This window comes from Pituophis catenifer, unplaced genomic scaffold, assembly GCF_029215685.1.
Source record: "Pituophis catenifer annectens isolate HBS135680 unplaced genomic scaffold, rPitCat1.0.hap2 SCAF_4, whole genome shotgun sequence".
Taxonomy (NCBI): domain Eukaryota; kingdom Metazoa; phylum Chordata; class Lepidosauria; order Squamata; family Colubridae; genus Pituophis; species Pituophis catenifer.
The window spans coordinates 5,578,958-5,602,920 of NW_027256884.1; the positions used below are offsets into that span (position 1 = coordinate 5,578,958).

At 42.0% G+C, this 23,963-nt stretch overlaps 1 protein-coding gene across 1 annotated transcript in view; it reads left to right on the forward strand.

Annotated features, from left to right (window-relative positions):
* The window catches only part of PCDH17 (protocadherin 17), a 224,980-nt gene that overhangs the window by 67,157 nt on the left and 133,860 nt on the right, over positions 1 to 23,963 (forward strand). The window contains exons 2-3 of the mRNA XM_070943217.1: positions 17,265 to 17,323; positions 18,070 to 18,242. Of these exons, the coding sequence (XP_070799318.1) occupies positions 17,265 to 17,323; positions 18,070 to 18,242 (232 nt within the window). The remainder of the gene's footprint in view (positions 1 to 17,264; positions 17,324 to 18,069; positions 18,243 to 23,963) is intronic.

The window sequence follows — 23,963 nt, forward strand, 5'->3', positions numbered from 1 at the left end:
ACCAGAGTTCAAAGGCCTCAATTCTTTGGCGCTCAGCCTTTCTTATTGAATAGTTAGGAAAAGATAATTCTATATTTAAGAAATTTCCCATTTTCAATCCTTCATGATTAGAGGCATTTACTACTAATGACAATTACTGAAATGGAAAAAGACACATTATAACTAACATGAAAACAGAAATTACAAACTAAAAAATAAATAAATAAGAGATTGCTGTTTGTTTTTGTCACATATTTTGTCCTTTGCTGCCAGGTCTGGTGGATTACAAATTGGTTGGTGCAGATCTTCTTATTTATGGTTTCTCTAGAGTAATTGAGATTTTTTTTTCTTGGTTAAAGAGTAAAATAAATAAATTTAAAGCCAGTTAATTAAACCACAGGCCTTTCATATGGCTCCAATCTATCAATGGCAACAATCACAAAAAAGCCTTAATAATCTTTAATAAACATGCAGGAAAGGTAATATTTGTATTCAGTGCAACTTTGCTGGTTCAAAACTTAACACCCCCACCCCACAAAAAACAACAACAACAACAACCTAAGAAAAATGCAATTTGGGTTTATGAGTAAGAGGCCAGATTTAAAATTTTGCACTGATATTCAAAGAAGTCATTCTTGATGTCATTTATCAAAATAATATTGTCCATCTGATGCTGATGGGTGAGAATCTTCTATTTCTTCCTTGGTTTAAAATTGTTAAGGGTTTTTACAATCTTCCTACAAGCTTTTCTGTACGAAAAGAAAAACAAACGTTCCTTTTTCATAAATGTTTTCTGTGAACAGTAAAAATGGAAGAAGAAAAAAAAACTTGAAACCTTTGAAACAAAATAATTAAGCAAATAGTCTTATTGTAGAAACAACATGTCATAACCATGTAGCAATGTAGCGTACGTTACGCTAAAATGAAATAACCATTTGCTAAAGTAATGAATACAAGGAGGTCAAAAGAAAATAAAACTATGGGGCCAGTGATGAAATCCAATTTTTTTTTTTTACTACCGGTTCCGTGGGCATGGCTTGGTGGGTGTGGCAGGGGAAGGATACTGCAAAATTTCCATTCCCACCCCACTCCAGGGGAAGGATACTGCAAAATCCCCATTCCCTCCCCACTCCTGGGGGAAGGATATTGCAAAATCTCCATTCACACCCCACTCTGGGGCCAGTGAGAGGTGGTATTTGCCGGTTCTCCAAACTACTCAAAATTTCCGCTACCAGTTCTCCGGAACCTGTCAGAACCTGCTAGATTTCACCCCTGTATGGGGCTATGATTAAGAATTTAAATATTGTTTTCTGAGTTTAAATGACAGCAACCAAGTGTTGCAACCTGATTTCTAACAGTTGGAGATACATCTGTAAGAAGGTAGCTCAGTTGATGTCTGAGCCCTCAAATTCAGCTACCATCAACAATTTGGCCTTGATCTCATCCTAAATGGATGAATGGAGGACATTGTGAATCATTCACTCCACTCGACCAACAAACAGTTATATGATATGGAAAACTAAGCTGGCTATGAATTGTTTTGGGGAGGTAGAACAAAGAAGATGCTTGCCCTAATATTTTTTAAACACAATTGCACTATGGCGCAGTGGTTAGAGTCAGTGGTGGGATTCAGCCAGTTCGCACCACTTCAGGAGAACCAGTTGTTAACTTTCTGAGCAGTTTGGTGAACTGGTTGTTGGAAGAAATCATTAGGGCAGAGAACCGGTTGTTAAATTATTTGAATCCCACCACTGGTTAGAGTGCAGTATTGCAGGCTACTTCTGCTGCCTGCCGGCTGCCTGCAATTTGGCAGATCGAATCTCACCAGGCTCAAGGTTGATTCAGCCTTCCATCCTTCCGAGGTGGGTAAAATGAGGATCCAAATTGTTGGGGGCAATAGGCTGACTCTGTAAACAGCTAAGAGAAGGCTGTAAAGCACTGTAAAGAGGTATATAAGTCTAAGTGCTATTGCTATTTAGGATATTTTATTAAAAAAATCAATGGGGTTATTGGTATATCAACAATGAGGCAGTCATGGAATAGATTTGCTCTTGACAGCAAATGTAATGGAGAGGATCCAGATCCAAAATCATTATGTAGTCCCAGGAAAAGATTATTACTAATAAAAATGGTATTATCCTTCTAGGATTTCAGCAAAAAGAAGGTTAATAAGATTTGATTTATCCACCACAATGCCCTTTAGACTTGACCTCAACTCTTCATATTCTGTCAAGAGCGCATCTGCTGGTCTCAACAATTGCCTTGAACTCATAAATCAGCTCAACAGGATGATGCCACCCAATGAGGCAATCATTCAACAAAAAGGAGACTTGTTCTTCTCATAAAATTCTTGGTAGGAGATAAAAGGGGATGGCATTATTTCAGCATCCAGCAGATCACAAAAATCAAGAAAAAAGATAGGCAGTGTCTTGAGGATTTTGACACATGAAATGATCCCCGTTGAATACAACTGAGAAGTATCCTAAACTGACATGGCTTATTGATTTAAACCCAGCCTGGAAGAAAACCAGATCAACATCAGTCAGGAGAAATTTTTGCAGTCGATGAGTTAATTTAGAGTTGATAATTAGCTTAGAGTTGCCTCAATGAGATGGGTGGCATAGAAGTATAATAATAATAATAAATAAAGTACCATATTTTCCTGTGTATAAGACGCCCCCATATATAAGACGCCCCCATGTTTCATGTAGTTTCTTGTAGTAAGCACACTATAAGCCATCACTGTTCAGAAGCCATCTTGTTAGAGTGAGTAATACAACAAGAATTAACCAGTGGAACAACTTGCCACCAGAAGTTGTAAATGCTCCAACACTGGAAGTTTTTAAGAAGATGTTGGATAACCATGTGTCTGAAGTGGTGTAGGGTATCCTGTCTAAGCAGGGGGTTGGACTAGAAGACCTCCAAGGTCCCTTCCAACTCTGTTATTCAAAATGCTTCACAGGAACAATAGAGATGAAACAATAGAGTGATACAGGAAATAACTACAATAGAGAGGAATGATAGGGCTGCATATAAAATAGAGGCTCATCCGGCATGTGCGGCCTTCTCCTCAGCCTCCAGTGTATAAGACGCACCTTAATTTTCAAGTAAATATTTTGAAGAAAAAGTAAAGTCTTATACATGGAAAAATATGGTATAATAATATAGACATATAATAAATAAATGAAATAAAACTTAACATTTGCTAGCATTAAACCTGAACCTGCTTGATGCAGATCAGTCCATCTCCTAGCAATTTTTCTACAGTAGATTCAAGTGCCCCAACTTTTTGGACACAAGACCGATTCTGTGGATAGTAGCTTTTCTGTGGACTGGAGGGGGTATGCTGGTCCATGGAGAAAGATTTGGGGACCCCTGATCTATATCCTTGAAGTTTTGTCATATTTATTACCCTTAGCCTCTGGACCAAGTAAGAATAAGTCCAAACCCTCTACAATGTGACTGCTCTTCAAAATATTTGAAGAGACCATATCCCCTTTCAACCTTCTCTTTTGCAAGTTTAAACACTTGAGTTGTCAAACCCAGTTTTGACCATTTGGTTGAGAGACTTAGTCAAAGGACTTTGCTAAAGTCTGTTCTGTCCCCGTCTCACACACACACACACACACACACACACACACACACACACACACGCAAACAGACAGCCGGGGGTTAAATAAACTGGCAGACAACCAATTCTTTTGATAAGAGGATTGGCAGCAACCCAGTAGCTGCTTGCCAAGACTTTGCTCATAAACAAAATACACACAGTTCAAGAATTGTCAAGTCCAGTCCGTAATTAAATCCAAGGCAGATAATGTTGTTTCCAAAGATGCAATGTGACTCGATAGTAGTTAGTTTTGTCCGTCACAGAGTCTGAATGGCCACCTCACCCCCTTTTATACCCTGTGGGGTGTGGTCCAGTGATTCAGCTTAATCTTTGGCACGCCTCTTCTTCTGTTGCACGCGCTTATCTCTGCGACGCTGCCGAGGATCCAGCCAAGACTCATCTCCCTCATTACTGTCCACCTGTGGCTGCGTGGACATGCTTGGCACCGGGCCTATCTCTTCACCTTCGGCGGACACCGAAGGCATTGCCAGAGAGGAGGGTCCTGGAGAGGGAGGCCTTGCCAACTCCTCTCCTTCACTCTCGGAGTCCTCTCCTGCCGATGACACAGGCTCAGGTAACGGAGCCACAACAAAGTCAAGATATACTATGTTCATGGCATTCCCCCAGTCAACCAGACTAGGAAGTCTATGATAAGAAACTATAAGTTACTCTGGCCTGACGTGCTCAACATAAATCCATGTTGGCTCTGTTAGTTAGTGAATTCCTATCTAAGAGCTCATACATAGTATACTTCATCATCTGCTCAACGACCTTGCTTTAGTGTCACTGTCAAACTTATAGACTGCTGGGTTTCTCTTCATCCTCTTTTTGAAAATAGGAACAACATGAGCCTTTCTCAGTCTTCTGGGATTTGCTTGTTCTCCAGAAGTTCACGACGATTACAGACAATGGTTTTGCAATTACCTCTGTGAGTTTGTTCAGTACCCTAGGGTGCGATTCATTTGGCCCTTGAGACTAACTCATTTAGATGAGCCAGTAATTCCCTCCCTTGCTCTTTGCTTACCTTAAGCTTCAGTTCACTTCTCTCCACCACCACCCAGTAAAGACGAAGCTATTCTATTCTATTCTATTCTATTCTATTCTATTCTATTCTACTCTACTCTACTCTACTCTACTCTACTCTACTCTACTCTACTCTACTCTACTCTACTCTACTCTACTCTACTCTATTCTATTCTATTCTATTCTATTCTTATTCCAAGAACATATAAATTAATCAAACTGAATGCCTGTGCATTCAGTGTAAATAATCCTGAAACTCATATTTCCTTCTCTAACTGTTGATATACTAGAAGAGAAGATTCTCTTTTATCATATCGATCACAATGACAATTCACAGGCATGACTACAGAGCTTTCAAAGGTACAACTGGACACTTGAGATCCGTGCCTATTCCTGAAAATTTCTGGACATTATTTGCAGTAGAGTTTACAAATGAGCGAGCTGCATTTCAGAGGTGTTTGCTCTTTTCTTTTAGTTGAGTTCACCCTTTGCTGAGTCAAACTGTTAGTTTATGTAACTTTCGGTTGTAGCTTCGCTAGTTTGCAATGTGCCTAGAGCAAAATTATGGTCAGGCTGAAACATCTAAGAGAATGAAAAAGGAAACAGTTTCAACAAATTCAGCACCTACCTCAGTTTATTCTAAATAAATTGGTGGACCAGTTTACTGATGAGAGTTTGTTTATGAGAAAGAAGTACAAATAGTATATAAGGCAGGCATCATTTGACCAGACCAGATCTGATTTTTTTGACAATTTTTGCAGTATTAGTGAACTCCAGTGGAGTTCATTATTGTGAACACTCACTAAGTGAATCAATTTTCCCCAATGGATTTGTGTGTGTGTGTGTGTGTGTGTGTGTGTGTGTGTGTGTGTGTAGGAAACAAGAAGCAAACACAAGAAATTGGGGTAAAAATGCAAATTGCGGTCATATGACTGAAGGGAAGGGGTGTGGCCATTGTAATTTTGAAAACAGATTGTAATAGCTTTTGGGGTGTCCATCGTAACTTTGAATTAAGCAACCATAATAAAATGAGGACTACCTGTATTGAATCTCTTGCCCTTCATTAAGGTTTAATTCTCCCAATCAAGAGCAGGTGAAGCCAGAAATCTACAATTTTGCCCATCTGCCATACAGCAAACTCTAATCAGTTCCACTTCTAGAGACTCCGGGAGAAATAAGACCCAAAACTAGAATGACACCTATCCTTTTGTGAACTTGTTGATTCCAATAGAAAGTAAAAATACAAACTCTGGGCTACAAGATCAGTAATCAGTAGAGAATGGCAAGGAAAGGGGGAAAGTCTCTTTACTGCCATCTTGTGGTCAGCCCGGTTATAGCAAGCTAAGAGTGGCCATGACTTTTTATCATCTCTTAATCATTCATCACCGCAGGGACGCGATGGCTCAGTGGCTAACATGCTGAGCTTGTCAATCAAAGGGTCGGCAGTTTAGCGGTTCGAATCCCTAATGCCGCGTAACGGGGTGAGCTCCCGTTACTTGTCCCAGCTTCTGCCAACCTAGCAGTTTGAAAGCACATAAAAAAGGCAAGTAGAAAAATAGGCACCACCTTTGGTGGGAAGGTAACAGCGTTCCGTGCGCCTTTGGTGTTGAGTCATGCCGGCCACATGACCACGGAGACGTCGTCAGACAGCGCTGGCTCTTTGGCTTTGAAACGGAGATGAGCACCGCTCCCTAGAGTCGGAAATGACTAGCACATATGTGCGAGGAGAACCTTTATCTTTAATCATTCTCCAAAGTTTCAAAAAAGAAGGATGTTTTTAAAGATATGATGCCAACGAATTCAGGCACCGTGTCTCTGTATCTGAAGTTAGATTTAATGGGTATCACACAACTGTTATAGATTTATAGGTTTAGAGTAAACCTATAAATATGATCTTAGCTTTAAGTATCAGACTGTAAAAAGCCATGAAGGCAAGCTTGGCTCAATGCTGACATTAATTTTACATACCCTGTGCTTAAATAAATGTAATAATATCGATATTGTGGCTTACGTAGCACAACCTTTGTTTGTATCTGGCCTATGGAATGTGTAGGGGCACTGTTTTACCTCTGACTTTTCTCTATAACTTCATTTTTCTCTACAGCTATAGATAGAAACTATGATTGTGTAGGTATCAAGGCAACTATGTCTGGGCTCAGAAATTAAGCGGGGTTGACATTATTTGATGTTTGGATAGGATCAGTGGTGAAATCCATTTTTTTTTACTACTGGTTCTGTGGGCATGGCTTGGTGGGCGTGGCAGGCGAAGGATACTGCAAAATTTCCATTCCCACCCCACCCTAGGAGAAGGATACTGCAAAATCCCCATTCCCACCCCACTCCAGGGGAAGGATACTGCAAAATCCCCATTCCCTCCCCACTCCAGGAGAAGGATACTGCAAAATCCCCATTCCCTCCCCACTCCAGGGGAAGGATACTGCTAAATCCCCATTCCCACCCCACTCCAGGGGAAGGATACTGCTAAATCCCCATTCCCTCCCCACTCCTGGGGGAAGGATATTGCAAAATCTCCATTCCCCACCCCACTCTGGGGCCAGCCAGAGCTGGTATTTGCGGGTGCTCTGAACTACTCAAAATTTCCGCTACTGGTTCTCCAGAGCCTGTCAGAACCTGCTGGATTTCACCCCTGCCATTATCACAATGGCCCTGAAGTTCACGGGGTCTTATTCTATGAAGCAGCTTGCCTGTGTCTGGTTTATTTCTGTCAGATGTAAATGCCTTATTCTCTAATGTGTAAATAGTATATGAATGGGGTATCAGGGGTTAACTTATTCTTCACTTCTTAATGTATTCATAATTCACCACTCCCACTTATAGCTCCACCCATTGTATATATAAGGAGCCACCTACACCCTTTTCCTTGCTTCTATCTGTGAATATTCAGTGAATATAGAATGCCTATTGTAAATAAAAGGAAGTATATTTAAACCTTCAACTCTCACTAATATTATTGAGTCTGATCCTGAAAATATTGCAACAATTTCATCTGCAGATGGTTTCAAAGATGGTATTGATTCAAGAAAATGTAAACTTCTTCCTGATATGCATTTTTTTTTAAAAAAAAGACACTTAGCTGGTGTTCGTTTCTTGAAACCTGGCCGTATTAAATGGGACAAACTGTTTTAAACCTCTGATTATGTGGCTTAAATGCGTCCTCATCGCATGAGCTCGTTCAGCAATTTTTTTTTTTTATCTCGGATAGAATTTTAGATGACTTCAAGATTAGTTCCAGGTGTTTCTCGTTTCATAATGTCACCATTTATTTATTTATTTTATTTTTATTTACTTTATTTTTGTCAAGAGCGTATTTGGTAATAAGTATAAGCATGGATTGGATACATAAAATAGATACAAATAGAAGAAACATTAGGACAAGGACGATAGGCACGTTGGTGCTCTTATGCACGCCCCTTACAGACTTCTTAGGAATGGGGTGGGGTCAACAGTAGACAGCCTTAGGTTAAAATTTTGGGGGTTTGGGGATGAAATCACAGAGTCAGGTAGTGCATTCCAGGCATTGACCACTCTGTTGCTGAAGTCATATTTTCTGCAATCGAGTTTGGAGCGGTTTACCTTGAGTTTGTATCTATTGTGCGCTCATGTATTGTTGTGGTTGAAGCTGAAGTAGTCATTGACAGGTAGGACATTATAATTATTATAATTTTATGAGCTACGCTTAGGTCAGACTGAAGACGGTGAAGTTCTAAATTGTCTAAGCCCAAAATTTCAAGTCTGGTGGCATAAAGTATTTTGTTGCAAGAAGAGGAGTAGAGGACTCTTCTTGTGAAATATTTCTGGACACGTTCAATTGAATTAATGTCCAATATGCAGTGCGGGTTCCAGACAGATGAGCTGTATTCGAGAATTGGTGTAGAAAATTGTTGGAGATCTGAGTTAATGTCTTTTCACTCAGCTTCACCAGCCTTGACATTACAACAAAGCTGGCCTCTTCCTTTTAATTATTAGAGGTGGCCCATTTTTCCATGTTTCCTCAGCTCCTACTGAACGTCTGTGAAGAAGGAATAATGATTGGTTCAATGTTCTTTTTCATGGAATGGCTCTATATGGATTGTTCAGAACTTCTATGCCCTTACCCATGATCCAACACCTTAAAAAGAATGTGAGAAGCAGTTGGTTCAACGTTTCCACCATGATTTCATTTCACTTTCAGAGCTCATGGGAGTTTTCAAATACATCAGAGGAATGGCTACTTGATTCAGAGAAGCTTCTCCTTATGGCATTCAGTCACTTCCATCTCTTCCAGCAGCGTTCAGAACACTGTACACTGAAAAATGTAATGGAATCAGAAATTATGTAATAACAAGATCAACCACAATATTTGCCTCTAAGGATAGACTGCATCTAAACATGTTAGAGAAGAGAAACAAGTTTTACCTGCAAGACAGAGACTGAATTGAAAAATGGACTTACAAATGATGGGCTACAAGAAAGTTATGAGAAAAGTTGTTACCCTGGACATATAAAAGAAAGTGGGTGATGTTTTAATAATTAAAAGGATTAGGCAAAAAGAGTGACCTGAATAATTTTTCTATATTGAACTTATTTTCAATATTGGACTTATAAAAAAAGACTTGTTAAAGCTTTGAAGTGAGATGGGACAAAGAAGAAATGAAAAGAAATCAAGTTCTACAACATTGTTTGAATGCAGTAAAGATTAACATTGTTAGAAGTAAAAGGAAGGGATACAAGGTTGGTTTATTTGATCTAGGTTAAAAGAGAACATTGTTATCTCTGGTAACCTTTAGTGAAATTTTGCTGACACCAGGACTGAAATGATGAAGCTTTGTAGATTTGTTTATAAGTAAGAGATGATATACACAGTAGAAAGTAGAGATCATTTGTTGTGTTTTAACAGAAGGTGATAAGTTAACCAGTGAAACAGTTTGCCTTCAGAAGTTGTAGGTGCTTCATCACTGGCGGTCTTTAAGAAAAGACTGGACAGATACCTGTCTGAAATGGTATAGAGTCTCCTGCTTGAGCAGAGGGTTGGACTACAAGACCTTCAAGGTCCCTCCCAGCTCTATTCTGATTGATTAATTGAGAGTTAGTAAACTTGTTTATACTTGCTGAGATGAAAGTTGGGAGTTACTTTATATATTTCTTTTTCTTTACAATACTCTTACTTTTCTTTCTTTCTATTACTTATCTCTTTCCTATTTTCTTCCCTTTGCACCTTTTTTCTTTTTCTTTTTCTACATAACTTTTTAGTTGGATTAATTTTGACTATTGCATTTATAATCTTTAATAAAATTACTTAGGGAAAAAAAAGGAAATGGGAAATGGGTGGGGTGATCAGGACAGTCAATTCTCAGTAAATCCACATTGTATCTGGGGAGACTGAGGTTTGGGGGATCCCTGCTCTAGGGCTACTCATTTGTTGATGGTAGTGGGGGAGGGGGGAGAAGATTTCAAGACAATTTTGCTTTTGACTTTTCCTTTCACCATGCCCCTATCCATCTAACCAATGTTCCACTCATAGGATTGAACTCCAGACCCCTGATAAAATGAATTGTGATGAGAAATTAATTAAAAATGTCAGTATTTAAGGATACCAGAAGAATTCTGGATTGTAAATAGCAATAGCACTTAGACTTATATACCGCTTTACAGTGCTTTTACAACCCTCTCTAAGCGGTTTATACAGAGTCAGCATCTTGCCCCCAACAATCTGGGTCCTCATTTTACCCACCTCTGAAGGATGGAAAGATGAGTCAACCTTGAGCCAGTGAGAACCAAACTGCCAAACTGCTGCAGCCGGCAGTCAGCAGAAATAGCCTGCAGTATCTCATTCTAACCACCTCAGCTCTTACCTCAGCTCTTACAGTAAATGAGCTCTCAAAATAGGAGTCAAATTTATTCTTGCTTTGGTTTCACAAGTTTCCATTCCAATCTTAGAGATGCCAGAAAGGACATGAATTCCCTCTCCCTCTCCCACCAAACATACCATATTTTTCGGAGTATAAGACGCACCTTAGTTTTTGGGGAGGAAAATAAGAAAAAAGCTGATTGGCAGGTGGATCAGCCTCCCGGAATACCCCCAATCAGCTGTTCCCAGAAGTGAATTTTAACAACAAGTTCCTTGGTTGTGAGCTCTGTGCCTTGCTTTTTTTCCCTTTTTTTTTTCTGCCTCTGAAACTTCTGAAACTCCGTTTCAGAAAAAAACTTTTTTCCTGCCTCTGAAAGCCTCCGAAACAGCTTCAGAAAAGAAGCCTCTGAAGCTCTGTTTGGGGGCTTCTTTTCTGAAGCTTCGTTTCTGATGCTTTTTTCAGCCTCTGAAACCTCCGTTTGAGAAGCTGGGCGGGGCTACATTTGGAGTATAAGACACACCCAGATTTTCACCCTCTTTTTTTGGGGGAAAAGGTGCATCTTATAGTCCAAAAAATACAGTATATTGGGAGGAAGACTAACAGTGTTTTTATCCTCCTCCTGTTAAGTGTTTTGCAGGGTGTTGCTTCTGACTTTGGACAGAGGTGTATTATCCTGGCAACTGCAGCTTTCCAAGTTGGCAAGCAATATTTGGCCATTGACCCATTTGTGTTTGAGATTAGCACGATGCTTCTAAATTCTTTTGAATTCTTTAAATGCTCAGAAAAGCACAGACTGGCAAGTTTCAGCAATCTGTTAGCATTATCCTTTAACACTTGGGGATCTCATAGGAAGAAGATGTCATGTCACATCCGTGCCACACAACTGTGTTTTTCATTGTTTGTAAGCTGCTGAACTCTCTGTGAGCGAGTAGGCGGCTATGTAAATTTTTCTAAATCAATAAATAACATTTCTGCATTAAGCCAAGGGCTTGTGACAGTCCTTCTCTTGGTTTTGCTAGACTCAAAAATATTTGCATGCTTGCAACCTGTAACCACAGTTGTAATATGGAGACATCCAGGGATTCAGGCCAGCAGTCAGAATATCCTTTTCCAAGTTGCCGCATTTGATCCAGGGGCAAGAAATCAGGAACCAAAGTTGTTCAAATAAGTAGAAGTTTATTCCTGAATCCTCTAAACAAGAATCTGAGCAATTAATGGTTAGAGCAAAACTGGCAGTAGATAAGAATGAATGGAATTCAAGGTTATTGGATTTAGAGCTCTTGTGGGCACGAAAGGACTCTAAACTGGTGATATGCTTGACTCCTCCCTAGGGCTCAGCCTGGTCACCTCCTACATCAACTTCCTTTATAACTCCCTTTGTATGACTCTGTCATTCCTTTATTCGGGGTAGAGTTGGAGTAAGTGGATGGAGCTGAGCGTTTACTGGTCGGGTACCCTTCCTGACACCTACACAGAGTTCACAGCAGATATTTTTTTCTTTGCTCCCTAGGAGAGAAACATATGCTGCTAGCTAGGAGTGAATTCTCAATCTTCTGAGTAGGAGGCAAGTGTCTTCACCACTAGGCCACCATGGAACTCTTAAAAACAACAACAACTGTAGCTATGGATCAATTCATTATCATTGTCTTGCTTTTATTCCCCTAGCTTTTTTTCCCGTCCTCTTTCCATCTTGCAGATTCTTTCTTTCTCTTTTTTGCATAAATGAAGCAAGGTTATGGAAGTCTCAGCGCCTGGATAACTCATTCTGAGTTAGGAGCAGAATGTACAAATAATACTATTTTGCTTTGATCCTTACATGGTGACCCTTTTATTATGCCCTAAGACATGCTCAAAAGGGGACGCGGTGGTTCAGTGGCTAAGACGTTGAGCTTGTCGATCAAAAGGTCGGAAGTTCAGTGGTTCGAATCCCTAGTGCCGCATAACGGGGTGCGCTCCTGTTATTTGTCCCAGCTTCTGCCAACCTAGCAGTTCGAAAGCACATAAAAAATGCAAGTAGGAAAATAGGGACCATCTTTGGTGGGAAGGAAACAGTGTTCCATGCGCCTTTGACATTTAGTCCTGCCGGCCACATGACCACGGTGACGCCTTCAGACAGCACTGGCTCTTCGGCTTTGAAACGAAGATGAGCACCGCCCCCTAGAGTCAGGAACGAATAGCACTTATGTGTGAGGGGAACCTTTACCTTTACCTAAGACATTCCATCCCCATCATTTCTAAAAAGAAGGCCACACAGATCCATTCACAAATGCTAATCCCACATTTACTTATCAGCTACTCAAATATCTCCCCCAAATTAATATAACTGCAAAACTTAATTTCACATCTTTAAAAGTTTATTAGAATAGAATAGAATAGAATAATTTTATTTCTATACCGCCTTTCTCCCAAAGGACTCAGGGCGGTGTACAGACTATTAAAAACACAAGACAACATCAGTTAAAATAGTTTAAAATTATTAAATGAATGAATTCGGCTCAATTTAAAACCCCAGAAATTTAAAACCCAATTTAAAATTGTTATGTTGATAGCCCAGCCTGGCGGAACAACAGTGTCTTGAGTACACAACGAAATACCCAGAGGTTGGAGATCTTACGCATTTCCAGGGGCAGTTCATTCCAAAGGGCAGGGGCTCCCACAGAGAAGGCCCTCCCCCTGGGTGTCACCAGCCGACATAACTTGGCCGATGGAACCCTGAGGAGACCCTCTCTGTGGGAGCGAACTTGCCGGTGGGAGGCTATTGGTGGCAGAAGTCGGTCTCGAAGGTACCCGGGTCCCATGCCATGGAGCGCTTTAAAGGTGGTAACCAACACCTTGAATTGCACCCAGAAGACCACTGGGAGCCAGTGCAGCTCGCGCAGGAGGGGTGTCACGTGGGCACAACGAGTTGCGCCCATAACCACCCGCGCGGCCGCATTCTGGACCAGTTGGAGCCTCTGAGTGCTCTTCAAGGGGAGCCCCATGTAGAGAGCATTACAATAGTCCAGCCGGGAGGTGACAAGGGCGTGAGTGACCGTGCGCAAGGCGTCCTGGTCCAGAAAGGGCTGCAACTGGCGAATCAGGCGAACCTGATAAAAGCCCCCCCGGCCACGGCCCTATTGTCCTATTATTATTTTCCCTTCTCCCATAACACATTGCTGTGTTGAACTATTTGTCTTTTTTACAATGCTCTTTATTGTGGAGGCCAGTCAAAGATTCACATAAAGATATTTGATTTGATTTGCCATTTGTAGTCATTTGTAAGCGAGGACGATGTCCTTTAGCTGACCAGGGTGACATCACAATGCCTTTGGGCAACGAAGAGTTCAAAGGAGTTTTCCCAGCTCCTGTTTGTTTGTTTGTTTGTTTTTCCCCTGGCAAACTATTTTGCATTCAGCCAGATTAAATATTCAACATATATTCAAAAATGTCCTGGATGCCAGCAATGGAGGGACAATTCCCATTCAATCTTGGTCAGCTCTGCACATCTTAGAGAGTTTTGCATCTGGCACAATAATGCCGATTGTTAGCTAGATAAAGAAGCCCTCGATAAACGTAAGTTGCTGCTGGGAAAAGAGGTACAGCATGATCTGATGGAAAACACAGTAGGAGTTTTGTCATTCGTCCAGCTGCACTACGTAGATACACAGTGCTGGGATTCTCTCCGATAGCCTCCTCTGTCACCCAAGGAAAACTAGAAGCGAAACAACAAGAAGGGTTCAGTTTGCGGGTTTGGGCTATTTTCTATTCACGCTGCGAATAACCTCCTACTCCGCAGTTAATTAAAAGAAGTGCCACCAAACTTAAAATATGAGAATTCTGTGAGGAAAACATCAACTGCATGCTTGATCTGGAAATTCTGTACACCTTTCACCATGAAGACAAATGAGTGCTGATTATAAAATACTGTTGCATTGGCCCTCCTAATACAGTTTTCTCTGTTTATGGAAGTACTTTAGTCATCTGCTCGTATCCGCAGGATTCTGAAGCTTACTTACGCTTAAGCAATGTTTGAAGATGAAGTTTAAAGCACTGCCTATGAAACAGACCACCGGAGGAGAGAAATTGAAAGAGTTGAGCCATATTTCATATTTAAGGGAGCCAGTTTGGTGTCAGGCTAGAAAAAATGGCATTGGATATCAGGCTAGAAATAGGGAGACTGTGTGCTAGTTCTATCTGGGGCATGAAGTCAGCTGAGTGGATTTGGGCCAATTGCCTCAAACATGTGGTATTCAGCTGGTTTAGACCGATTCACTCGAACCGGTAGCGGAAATCATGGGTGGGCTCACCCCAAATCTGGCTCGAAAGCTCAATAAACAGCTCATACTTAGGTAACAATGGCTCAGTGGTTAAAAGACACTGAGCTTGTCAATGGAAAGCTCACAACCCATGTTTGAGACCCAAGCACCGTGTGACGGAGTGAGTTCCCATTATTTTCCTCACCTCCTGCCAACCTAGCAGTTCGAAAGCATGCAAATGCGAGTAGATAAATAGGTACCACTTCGGTGGAAAGTAACAGCGTTCCATGCACCTTTGGCATATAGCCATGCTGGCCACATTATCACAAATGCATCTTCAGACAATGCTGGAAATGGAGATTAGCATCGCCCCCTAGAGTTGAACAAAGGAAAACCTTTACCTTTTCTTAGGTCAAAAAATTAGCAATCCTCATTTCTTTTCATGGGTCTTTACCAGTGGTGAAATCCAATTTTTTTTATTACCGGTTCTGTGGGCATGGCTTGGTGTGACTTGGTGGGCGTAGTCTGGTGGGCATGGCAGAGGAAGGATACTGCAAAATCTCCATTCCCTCCCCACACCAGGGGAAGGATACTGCAAAATCCCCATTCCCTCCACACTCTGGGGCCAGCCAGAGGTGGTATTTGCCGGTTCCCTGAGCTACTCAAAATTTCCGCTACCGGTTCTCCAGAACCTATCAGAACCTGCTGGATTTCACCCCTGGGCTTTACGGAGTGAGTAGACAACAGGAAAAGAGACTTCAGAGAGGAGATGCTAAATAAATAAATAAATCTTAATCCAGATTTCATCACTGATCATTCCTCACAGAAAATATAGTAGCAAGCGGTGGTTGAATCACATCATATCTGTGTCTGAGTGATCTAGTTTCTCTCGGTCCTGGAAAAATAATCTTTTCCGATGAGAAGTATCTGATTCCCTCCATATTATCGCTAATCAATGGAGCTGATCCTTCCAGTCAACAACAGAGAGCCAATTTGCTGCTGCATGCATGAACAGCTGTCAAGTGAGACCATTGTGTGTGTGTGTTTATGGACCGCTACCCAACAAGGTCCTCAGAAATGAACAGTTCCCAGAGTGATAAAACTGTTATTGGATTGTGCAGTTTCAGGGTATGATGGAGTGAGGTCGAGGACTGCACGATTAAAAAAAGAAAAAGAAAGAAATCTGTGCATAGTTTGCTAATTAAACTAATTAGTTTAGAACTCTTCTCCCTAACTCTAGTTTTTTCTTGACTGCAAAATTGATTAATCTACTGGTGAGTTGATAAATATAACATGTAATTATTGCAGGATGAATTGGGCTTTCTGGAACAGGTCTGTCTGTCTTTCCTTCCTTCCTTCCTTCCTTCCTTCCTTCCTTCCTTCCTTCCTTCCTTCCTTCCTTCCTTCCTCCTCCTCTTCCTCCTCCTTCCAAAGCATCAGAGGGCAGGCAAGAAACAGTGGTTGGAAACTAATCAAAGAGAGAAGCAACCTGGAATTAAGGAGAAACTTCCTATCAGTGAGGACAGTTAACCAGTGGAACAGAAGTTGCCTTCAGAAATCATGGCACTTCATCACTGGAGGCTTTTAAGAAGAGACTGGACAGCCACTTGTCTGAAATGGTACATAGTCTCCTGCCCGAGAAGCAGGCTGGATTAGAAGACCTGCAAAGTCCCTTATTCTATTCTATTCTATTCTATTCTATTCTATTCTATTCTATTCTATTCTATTCTATTCTATTCTATTCTATTCTATTCTATTCTATTCTATTCTATTCTACTCTACTCTACTCTACTCTACTCTACTCTACTCTTCCATCCATCCATCCATCCATCCATCCATCCATCCATTCTCTCTCTCCTCATCCATCCATCCATCCATCCATCCATCCATCATCTCTCTCTCTCTCTCATTATCCATCTTTCATCTGTCTATCTATCTACCTATCTACCTACCTACCTACCTACCTACCTACCTACCTACCTACCTACCTAATATTTGGAAAAAAATAATCTGCAGGAGAAAATGGTGATGTTCTGTGAGAGACTGAAGGGGAAAGAGTTCACTGGAACATAGCTTTTCTATCACAAGAGATTTGTTTATTAATTATCTTTGCTTCTGGATTTTTTTTTAAAAAAAATGTTTTTTAAAAAATTAACTGGTTCCATGACCTGGGAAATTTGGAAGCTCTCTGGTTTAGAGAACATATGAGAATGTATCCATTGTTAAGATGCAAAGGGATGGAACCTACAACAGTCATTCAATCTTGCCTTATTAGAGCATTTAAGAGGAAGTGCCTTGTGCCCGATTGCAAAGCACTTCTTTGTGTAAATCTTCCTTGTTTGTTTTAGCAGGTAATTTGTGGACCAGGATGGCTTTAATGGTATATAATAATATGCTGACATTTTCCAGGGAAATTAAAAAGTAGGAATCTGAAGATTAAGCGGGAATTGTTTTTCTTTTTTTCCTTATTGGAATTATTAATCATGCCACCTCTAGGAAGTCTTGTTGCTCTGCAGGAGATTTGTCCAGTGTGCAACTAGATGTATCTTTTTTCCTTCTCTTTCACAGACAGACAATTTTCCTGCAGAGTCCAATTACATGGGTAGCAGGCAACAGTTTGTTCAAAGGTAAGGCCCTATTAAATAACTTTCTTGGCTTCCCCATTTGCATTCCTGTCAAAATTGTTTGCCAGAGACTACAATTCAAATCAGGGGCCAAGTAAATACAAGTTTGACATGTTTCTCTCTCTCTCTCTCTCTCTCTCTTTCTCTCTCTCTCTCTCTCTCCCTCCCTCCTCTTCTCTCTCCCCCTCTCTCCCCCTCTCATTCTTTCTCTCTCCTTGCTCCCGCTCCCTCTCTCCCTCTCTCTCCCTCTCCTCCTCTCTTTCCTCTCCCCTTTCCTCCTTCTCTCTCTCCTCGCTTCCCCCTCTCCCTCTCCTCCTTTCCTCTCCTCCTCTGTCCCTCTCCTCCTCTCTCCATCCCTTCCTCCCCCTCTCTCTCCTCTCCCTCTCTCCCTTTTCCCCTCTCCCTCTCCTCTCTCTCCCCTCCACTCTCTCCCCTCTCTCCCTCCCCCTCTCTTTCTCTCTCCCTTTCTCCCCCTCTCTCCCTCCCTCTCTCTCTCCGCCCCTCTCTGCCTCCCACTCTCCTTTCTCTCTCTCCTCCCCTCTCTCTCCCCTCTCTCCCTCCCCTTCTCCCTCCCACTCCCCCTCCCTTTCTCCCCCTTTCTCCCTCTCCTCTTTCTCTCCTCCACTCTCTCTCCGTCCCCCTCTCCCTCCCTCTCCGGCTCTCCCTCTCTTTCTCTCTGCCTTTCTCTCCCCTCTCTCTCCTCCCTCTCCATCTCTCTCTCTCTCTTCCTCTTCATGTCCAAATGTCAGTAGCTCCACGTTCAAGGATCCCGAACGAGCCAGTTTGAGAGACAGTGGGCACGGGGATAGTGACCAAGCAGACAGTGACCAAGATACCAACAAAGGCTCGTGTTGTGACATGTCGGTGAGGGAGGCACTCAAGATGAAAACAACTTCAACCAAAAGCCAGCCGCTTGAACAAGGTGAGTGAAGAAACCACTGCTTGCCATGTCTTTCAGATGATCACCTTAGATGAGCTCAGCCTTCCAGAAAATATATCCAAGTTATTGGTGTTGTATGTGTGACTGTGCGTTGAGGTCTACACACAGAGATACCCATGGAAATCTGTGCCTTCTTTAGTGTATAATTATCACAAACATGCAATGGAACGAAGGATGAATAACCTATACCTGGAATGGCCTACCAGTGAGTGGCTTCTGTTGTGTATTTAGGAAGACATGTTTTTAATATGGCATAAGGACCTGTTATTCAAAAATTGGGAAGAGGAAAAACATGAACAGGACATGCATGCAAAACTCAGTTTTTTGGATCCTGGTATTTGTGTCTTTTGATGTTCTCTTATTTTGCAGAGTTTGTTCCAATTTTGCTTAGTATCTCAGGAAGAGTCAGGCTAACTTCACATGGCTAAGATGATGGTTTGATTTGTCTTGGGCTGTCCTTCCCAATGATAATCCACACACCTCAAGGTTCCTTTGAGTCAAAGATGAATGATTCTTAGTACTGGCTAGTTTAGGGGATGTGGTAGATCAGTGGCTAAGATGCTGAGCTTCTCGATCGAAAGGTTGGCAGTTCAGCGGTTTGAATCCCTAGTGCCGCATAATGGGGTGAGCTCCCGTGACTTGTCCCAGCTTCTGCCAACCTAGCAGTTCGAAAGCACGTAAAAAATGCGAGTAGAAAAATAGGGACCACCTTTGGTGGGAAGGGAACAGCGTTCCGTGCACCTTTGGTGTTTAGTCATGCCGGCCACATGACCATGGAGATGTCTTTGGACAGTGCTGGCTCTTCGGCTTTGAAACGGAGATGAGCACTGCCCCCTAGAGTCAGGAACGACTAGCACATATGTACGAGGGGAACCTTTACCTTTACCTTACTGGCTAGTTTATTTATCTTGGAATAAGTAAAGTGAATCCGTTTTGCTCTTTTTACTTGTTATACTATCAAGAGGAGTGGCAGAGTCGAGATAAATGTAATAAGAAAAAAGTTTCCTGGATATAATTGATGTTCCCATAAATTGTAAAGTAATTCATTCTAAAATCAAAGTTGTGGACTTCTGCAACTTGTGTAAGTTGTAAAAGTGCATCCTTGAGTTAGGAAGAGAGGTTAAGATCCAAGAGATTTAGACCTGACAAGTAATGGAAGATTCAGTTTTGCTTCTATGAAGTTTCTTGTATTTTTATGGTTTATTTAACTGGCACTCTTTCTATGTTCCATTGTGATATTTTTTATATATTCTATTCTCATTGTTAGGTGTATGTGTTTTGGACAGGATTCTGGGCAATTTTCTAGAGACAGACACAGATGACGCAGGACATTCATTCATTCATTCATTCATTCATTCATTCATTCATTTATTTATTTATTTATTTATTTATTTATTTATTAATATTTATATGCCGCCCTTCTCCCGAAGGACTCGGGGTGGCTCACAGCAATAAAACAAGACAATAAATAATGCTAAAAATCCAATTTAAAATCCCCAAATTAAAACTATAGCTCCCAAACAGATCAGAAGATTTGCTGAAAAAGCCATGTCTTCAGGTCACTGCAGAAAGAGTGGAGGTCAAGGGCCATCTGGAGCCCAGTGTGTAACTCGTTCCAGAGGGTCGGTGCGGCCAGAGAGAACGCCCTCATCCTGGGCGCCACCAGCCGACATTGTCTGGCTGATGGCACCCAGAGGAGGGCAGTCCTATGTGAGCCCACTGGGCTGTGGGAGGCCGGTAGAAGGTGGTCCTGCAAGTACCCTGGACATTATCCAGGTCCTCTGAGCTTTACTGTTATCTGTGTCAATTCAGTCTACATGCATCGAGGTTGCCAACTGTAGCATAGCGTAGCGTAGCATAGCATAGCATAGCACAGCATAGCAAACTTTCCTCTCATCCAGAAAATTTTGCTCCTGGACATAGAAATGTAATTGACCTCCTAGAAATGTAATTGACCTCCAAGAAATGTAATTAACCTTCTAGACACCTTCCATTCCAAGTCATCTTCCAAGCTATGCCAAGATTTCTGCAAAACTTTGGTTGAAAATCAACATGGTTCTGGTTTTCATAGTGGTTAGAATAAAGCATTGCAGGCCTACAGTCTGGAGTTCGATCCTGGACCGGCTCAAGATGGATTCATCCTTCCATCCTTCCGAAGTTGGCAAAATGGGGACTCAGATTGTTAGGGAAAATATGCTGACTCTGTAAAACCACTTAAGAGAGGGCTGTAAGCAGGGGTGGGTTCTAAATTTTTTTACTACCGGTTCTGTGGGTGTGGCTTATTTTGTGGGTGTGGCTTGGAGGTCATGTGACTAGGTGGGCGTGGCTAGCTGGTCAGAGTCATTTCTGGAAGGTCCTCGCACTTACGACCAGTCCTCTCACTTACGACCCAACTCATTTGTTTGCTTTTAACACTGATCAGCTGTAGGGCGGCCCTTTGAAGCCCCGCGGCAAGAGTTTAAACAGTTTTTTTCCCTCTAGTCATCAGCTGGGACTCAGGAGGCAGCAATAGATTGGGGGTGGGACCAAATAAAAGGTAAGAATAATGTGGGTGGGGGTGGGAGGGCGGGGGGGGGAGAACCGGTTCGGTGATGTCATATCGTCACCGCTACTGGCTTGGCTGAACCGGACCAAACCAGGAGGAATCCACCACTGGCTGTAAGCCACTATGAAGCGGTATATACGTCTAAGTGCTACTGCTATTGATTTTGCCCGGAACAATCTAAAACAAGGGCATCAAACTTGATTTCATTGAGGGCCACATCAGGGTTGTGTTTGACTTCAGGGCCCCCCCGGGGAGAGTGGCCAGCTCAATGTCACTTATGTTGGGGGGGGGGTGCCTGTAAGGGCTTGAGCGCTCTGTCAGCTCCCGAGCTCCATTTTCGGCTGCGACGGCCACCTGCAACCCTCTGCCAGAGAAAACGGAGCTCGGGAGGGTGGCACCTGGCCCTCCCAAGCTCCATTTTCACTCGCAGAGGCACTGTGGGCTAGTCCTTCACTGTTTCCAAGGTGGCTGGCCCCTGGGACCAGATCTAAGCACCCTGTGAGCCAGATTCGGCCCGCAGGCTTTTGAGTTTGACACCCCTGGTCTAAAAGCATTGATGAAGCCATCTTAGATAAAGGATACATATACTCGGACGTATTTTTAGTTCCTCAATCTATATCCAATGGGAAAAAAATAATAATAATCGGTTCTGGAGATAAATCTGAAGTAGCTTGCAGAGGAACATGGGCTGTTCCAGCAGGCCTTCATTCAACCTTTCTTCAAAACCCATCTCTGATATTGATTGACGCTGCCTTTTACGAGCTTTAGTGCTGATTAATTTCCGAAGATACCGACCACTTCCTTTCCAATGCCAGCTAAATTAAGCGTACCAGCTGTGTCTGCCTATATCGCTGGGCGTGGGGTTGTGTGTTTCGCCTGTTATCTTCTGAGCAAAGATGGGGAAAACAGCTGAATGGGGGGTGGGTGGGGAGATTTGAGTTCACTTTTGCATCCCTGTTAGTCATTTCGGCTTGTTGTGTGCAGAATGAGTCACTGTCCTTAGAATGCTTTTTTTTAAAAAAAATTGAATAATTAAGCCTTGCTTAATGAGAAGCTATACGTATAATTAAAGCAGAAATATATTTTAAGCTTTCTATTAATTGGTGATTAATTAGAACTAGAGGTTGGGGTTTGTTTGGCCTTCAGCACAGCGAGAACTGTAGCACATTCATCAGCAAATGCACGGCTGGCTTCCTTTCCGTGATCATGTCAGGAATGCAATATGTAGAGTATTTAAGATGTTCCTTTGGCATTTGTTTTAGAGAGGTTGCAAAGACAATCACATTCTTTATTTCGTTTCCAAGTGATACATGCCAGAAAAGACATTTTCCCCCCATCCCATCCCTGGCCCCTTTCACACAATGAATCTCTGTTTACAACTGGACAGAGATCTAGAAACATGCAAGATTATTCTTGGTTTTCCCTTTGAAAGTTCTCTTCGAAAATACTGTAAAATGCAGGTAGTCCTCGACTTATGATGGTTCATTTAGCGACCATTCAAAGTTACAGAAGTGACTTAGCACCTTTTTTGTACACTTACAACCTTTGTAGCAGCCCCAGAGGCTGCTGGAGCTGTTTGTGTGAGCATTTCTGTTCTGACCTAGTCAGTAAAATACATGAGTAGTCCCAAAAACCTCTTTTATTGCAACAGCTGTGAATTCTGTTCATTCACAGATGAGTCCCAAATAGTTGTAAAGAGTCCTTCGGGATAATCACCCACCTTTATCTCCCTTGACACACTGCCAAAGACTTAATTGGCAAAACCACACAGAATCCAGAATCAAACAGAGCTTCAGGCTTTAAACTGAACAGAATTAACAACGTTGCTTCCTGCAAAGGCCCATGTGCCTTTGCTCCTCTTTTAAGTCTTATGGGAGGGGCCAATCATCTCCAAGTCTTACTCCCGAGTCATCCCTTTTGTTTTAACTGTTCTTGCCTTCTGGCAGCTCTGCGCATGCACACGCTGGGAACAGGCTTCCCCTGTTCCTCTGCCCCCCTAAGGTCAGGCTCCGTAGGCAGCACGTACCTCCCAAATGGCCCTTTCTCTGCCTCCGACACAGAGCCCTCATCCGAGCCTTCCCCAGACTCCAGGACTGGCCCATGTTCCTCCCCAGCCTCCTCATTGTCCAACTCTGCTGCCAGGTCCTCAGGCCGCCAGTGGGCCACAACAGTTTTGCTCTGGGACTTTACATAAACGTCGGAGTGTTTGGGGAAAAAGTTGGAGCAATAAAGGGGAGTTCAAACTATCAGCTGGCTGTGTTGCTTCCTTGCCTTGTTCCGGGTCATCACAATAGTTACCACTTTGATGGAAACTTAACAGAGCTCTGTGACATCATGCTGGCCACTGACCATGGAAATGGTCTTGAAACAGAGATGAGCCTAGCCCCCTACAATCGGCGACAACTAGGGTGTAAGAACCACAGGAAGTCCTCCTTAACTTAGCTCAGAATCCTTGGGAAGGACTGTTTATATATTACAATTCAATCCAAACCTATTTTCATTTCATATGACAAGGTTGGCTTAAAAAAGGAAGCACTGATGAAGAGAAAAGCTGAAGAATATCTCCTCTCCAGGAAACACTGAGTTTTTTTTTCTTTTCAAAAAAATAAAATAAAATAAAGGTGCTTTTGATAAATCTTGGCAGACAGCCCAATGCAGGGAAAGAGAACGGCTGGAAAAGAAAAACATAATTACAGTGACAAAAGTCTTGTGTAATAAGCAAGCATGCTCACTTTAAGTTAGCTTCATTTTCTGTAGGAAGCTTCTGCCTACTCATTTATGAAATTTTTAAAAAACACAAACCAGAAACCTTATTGTCTCAATTCTCTCTGATATACTGGCTTTGCTAAGTAGCTTCCTTACATTTATTAATCTTTAAGGGAAATTGTTCAGCTTGACATTTTCTTGTGGCCTTATTTGTAAATATTGCCCAAGAGAGACAGTGTGACTTCCCTAGAAGAGGTAGTGTTTATTTCCTTTCCCTTTTTTTTTTCTTCTTCTTCTTATTTATTTATTTATGATTTTTACCTGTAAACCATCCAGAATCACTTAGATAGTGAAATGGGTGATGCCTAAATTTGATCAATCAATCAATCTATATATATAAATGGCTGTGTGTGTGTGTATGTTCCAGCATAACTCTGGAACGCCTCGAGCAA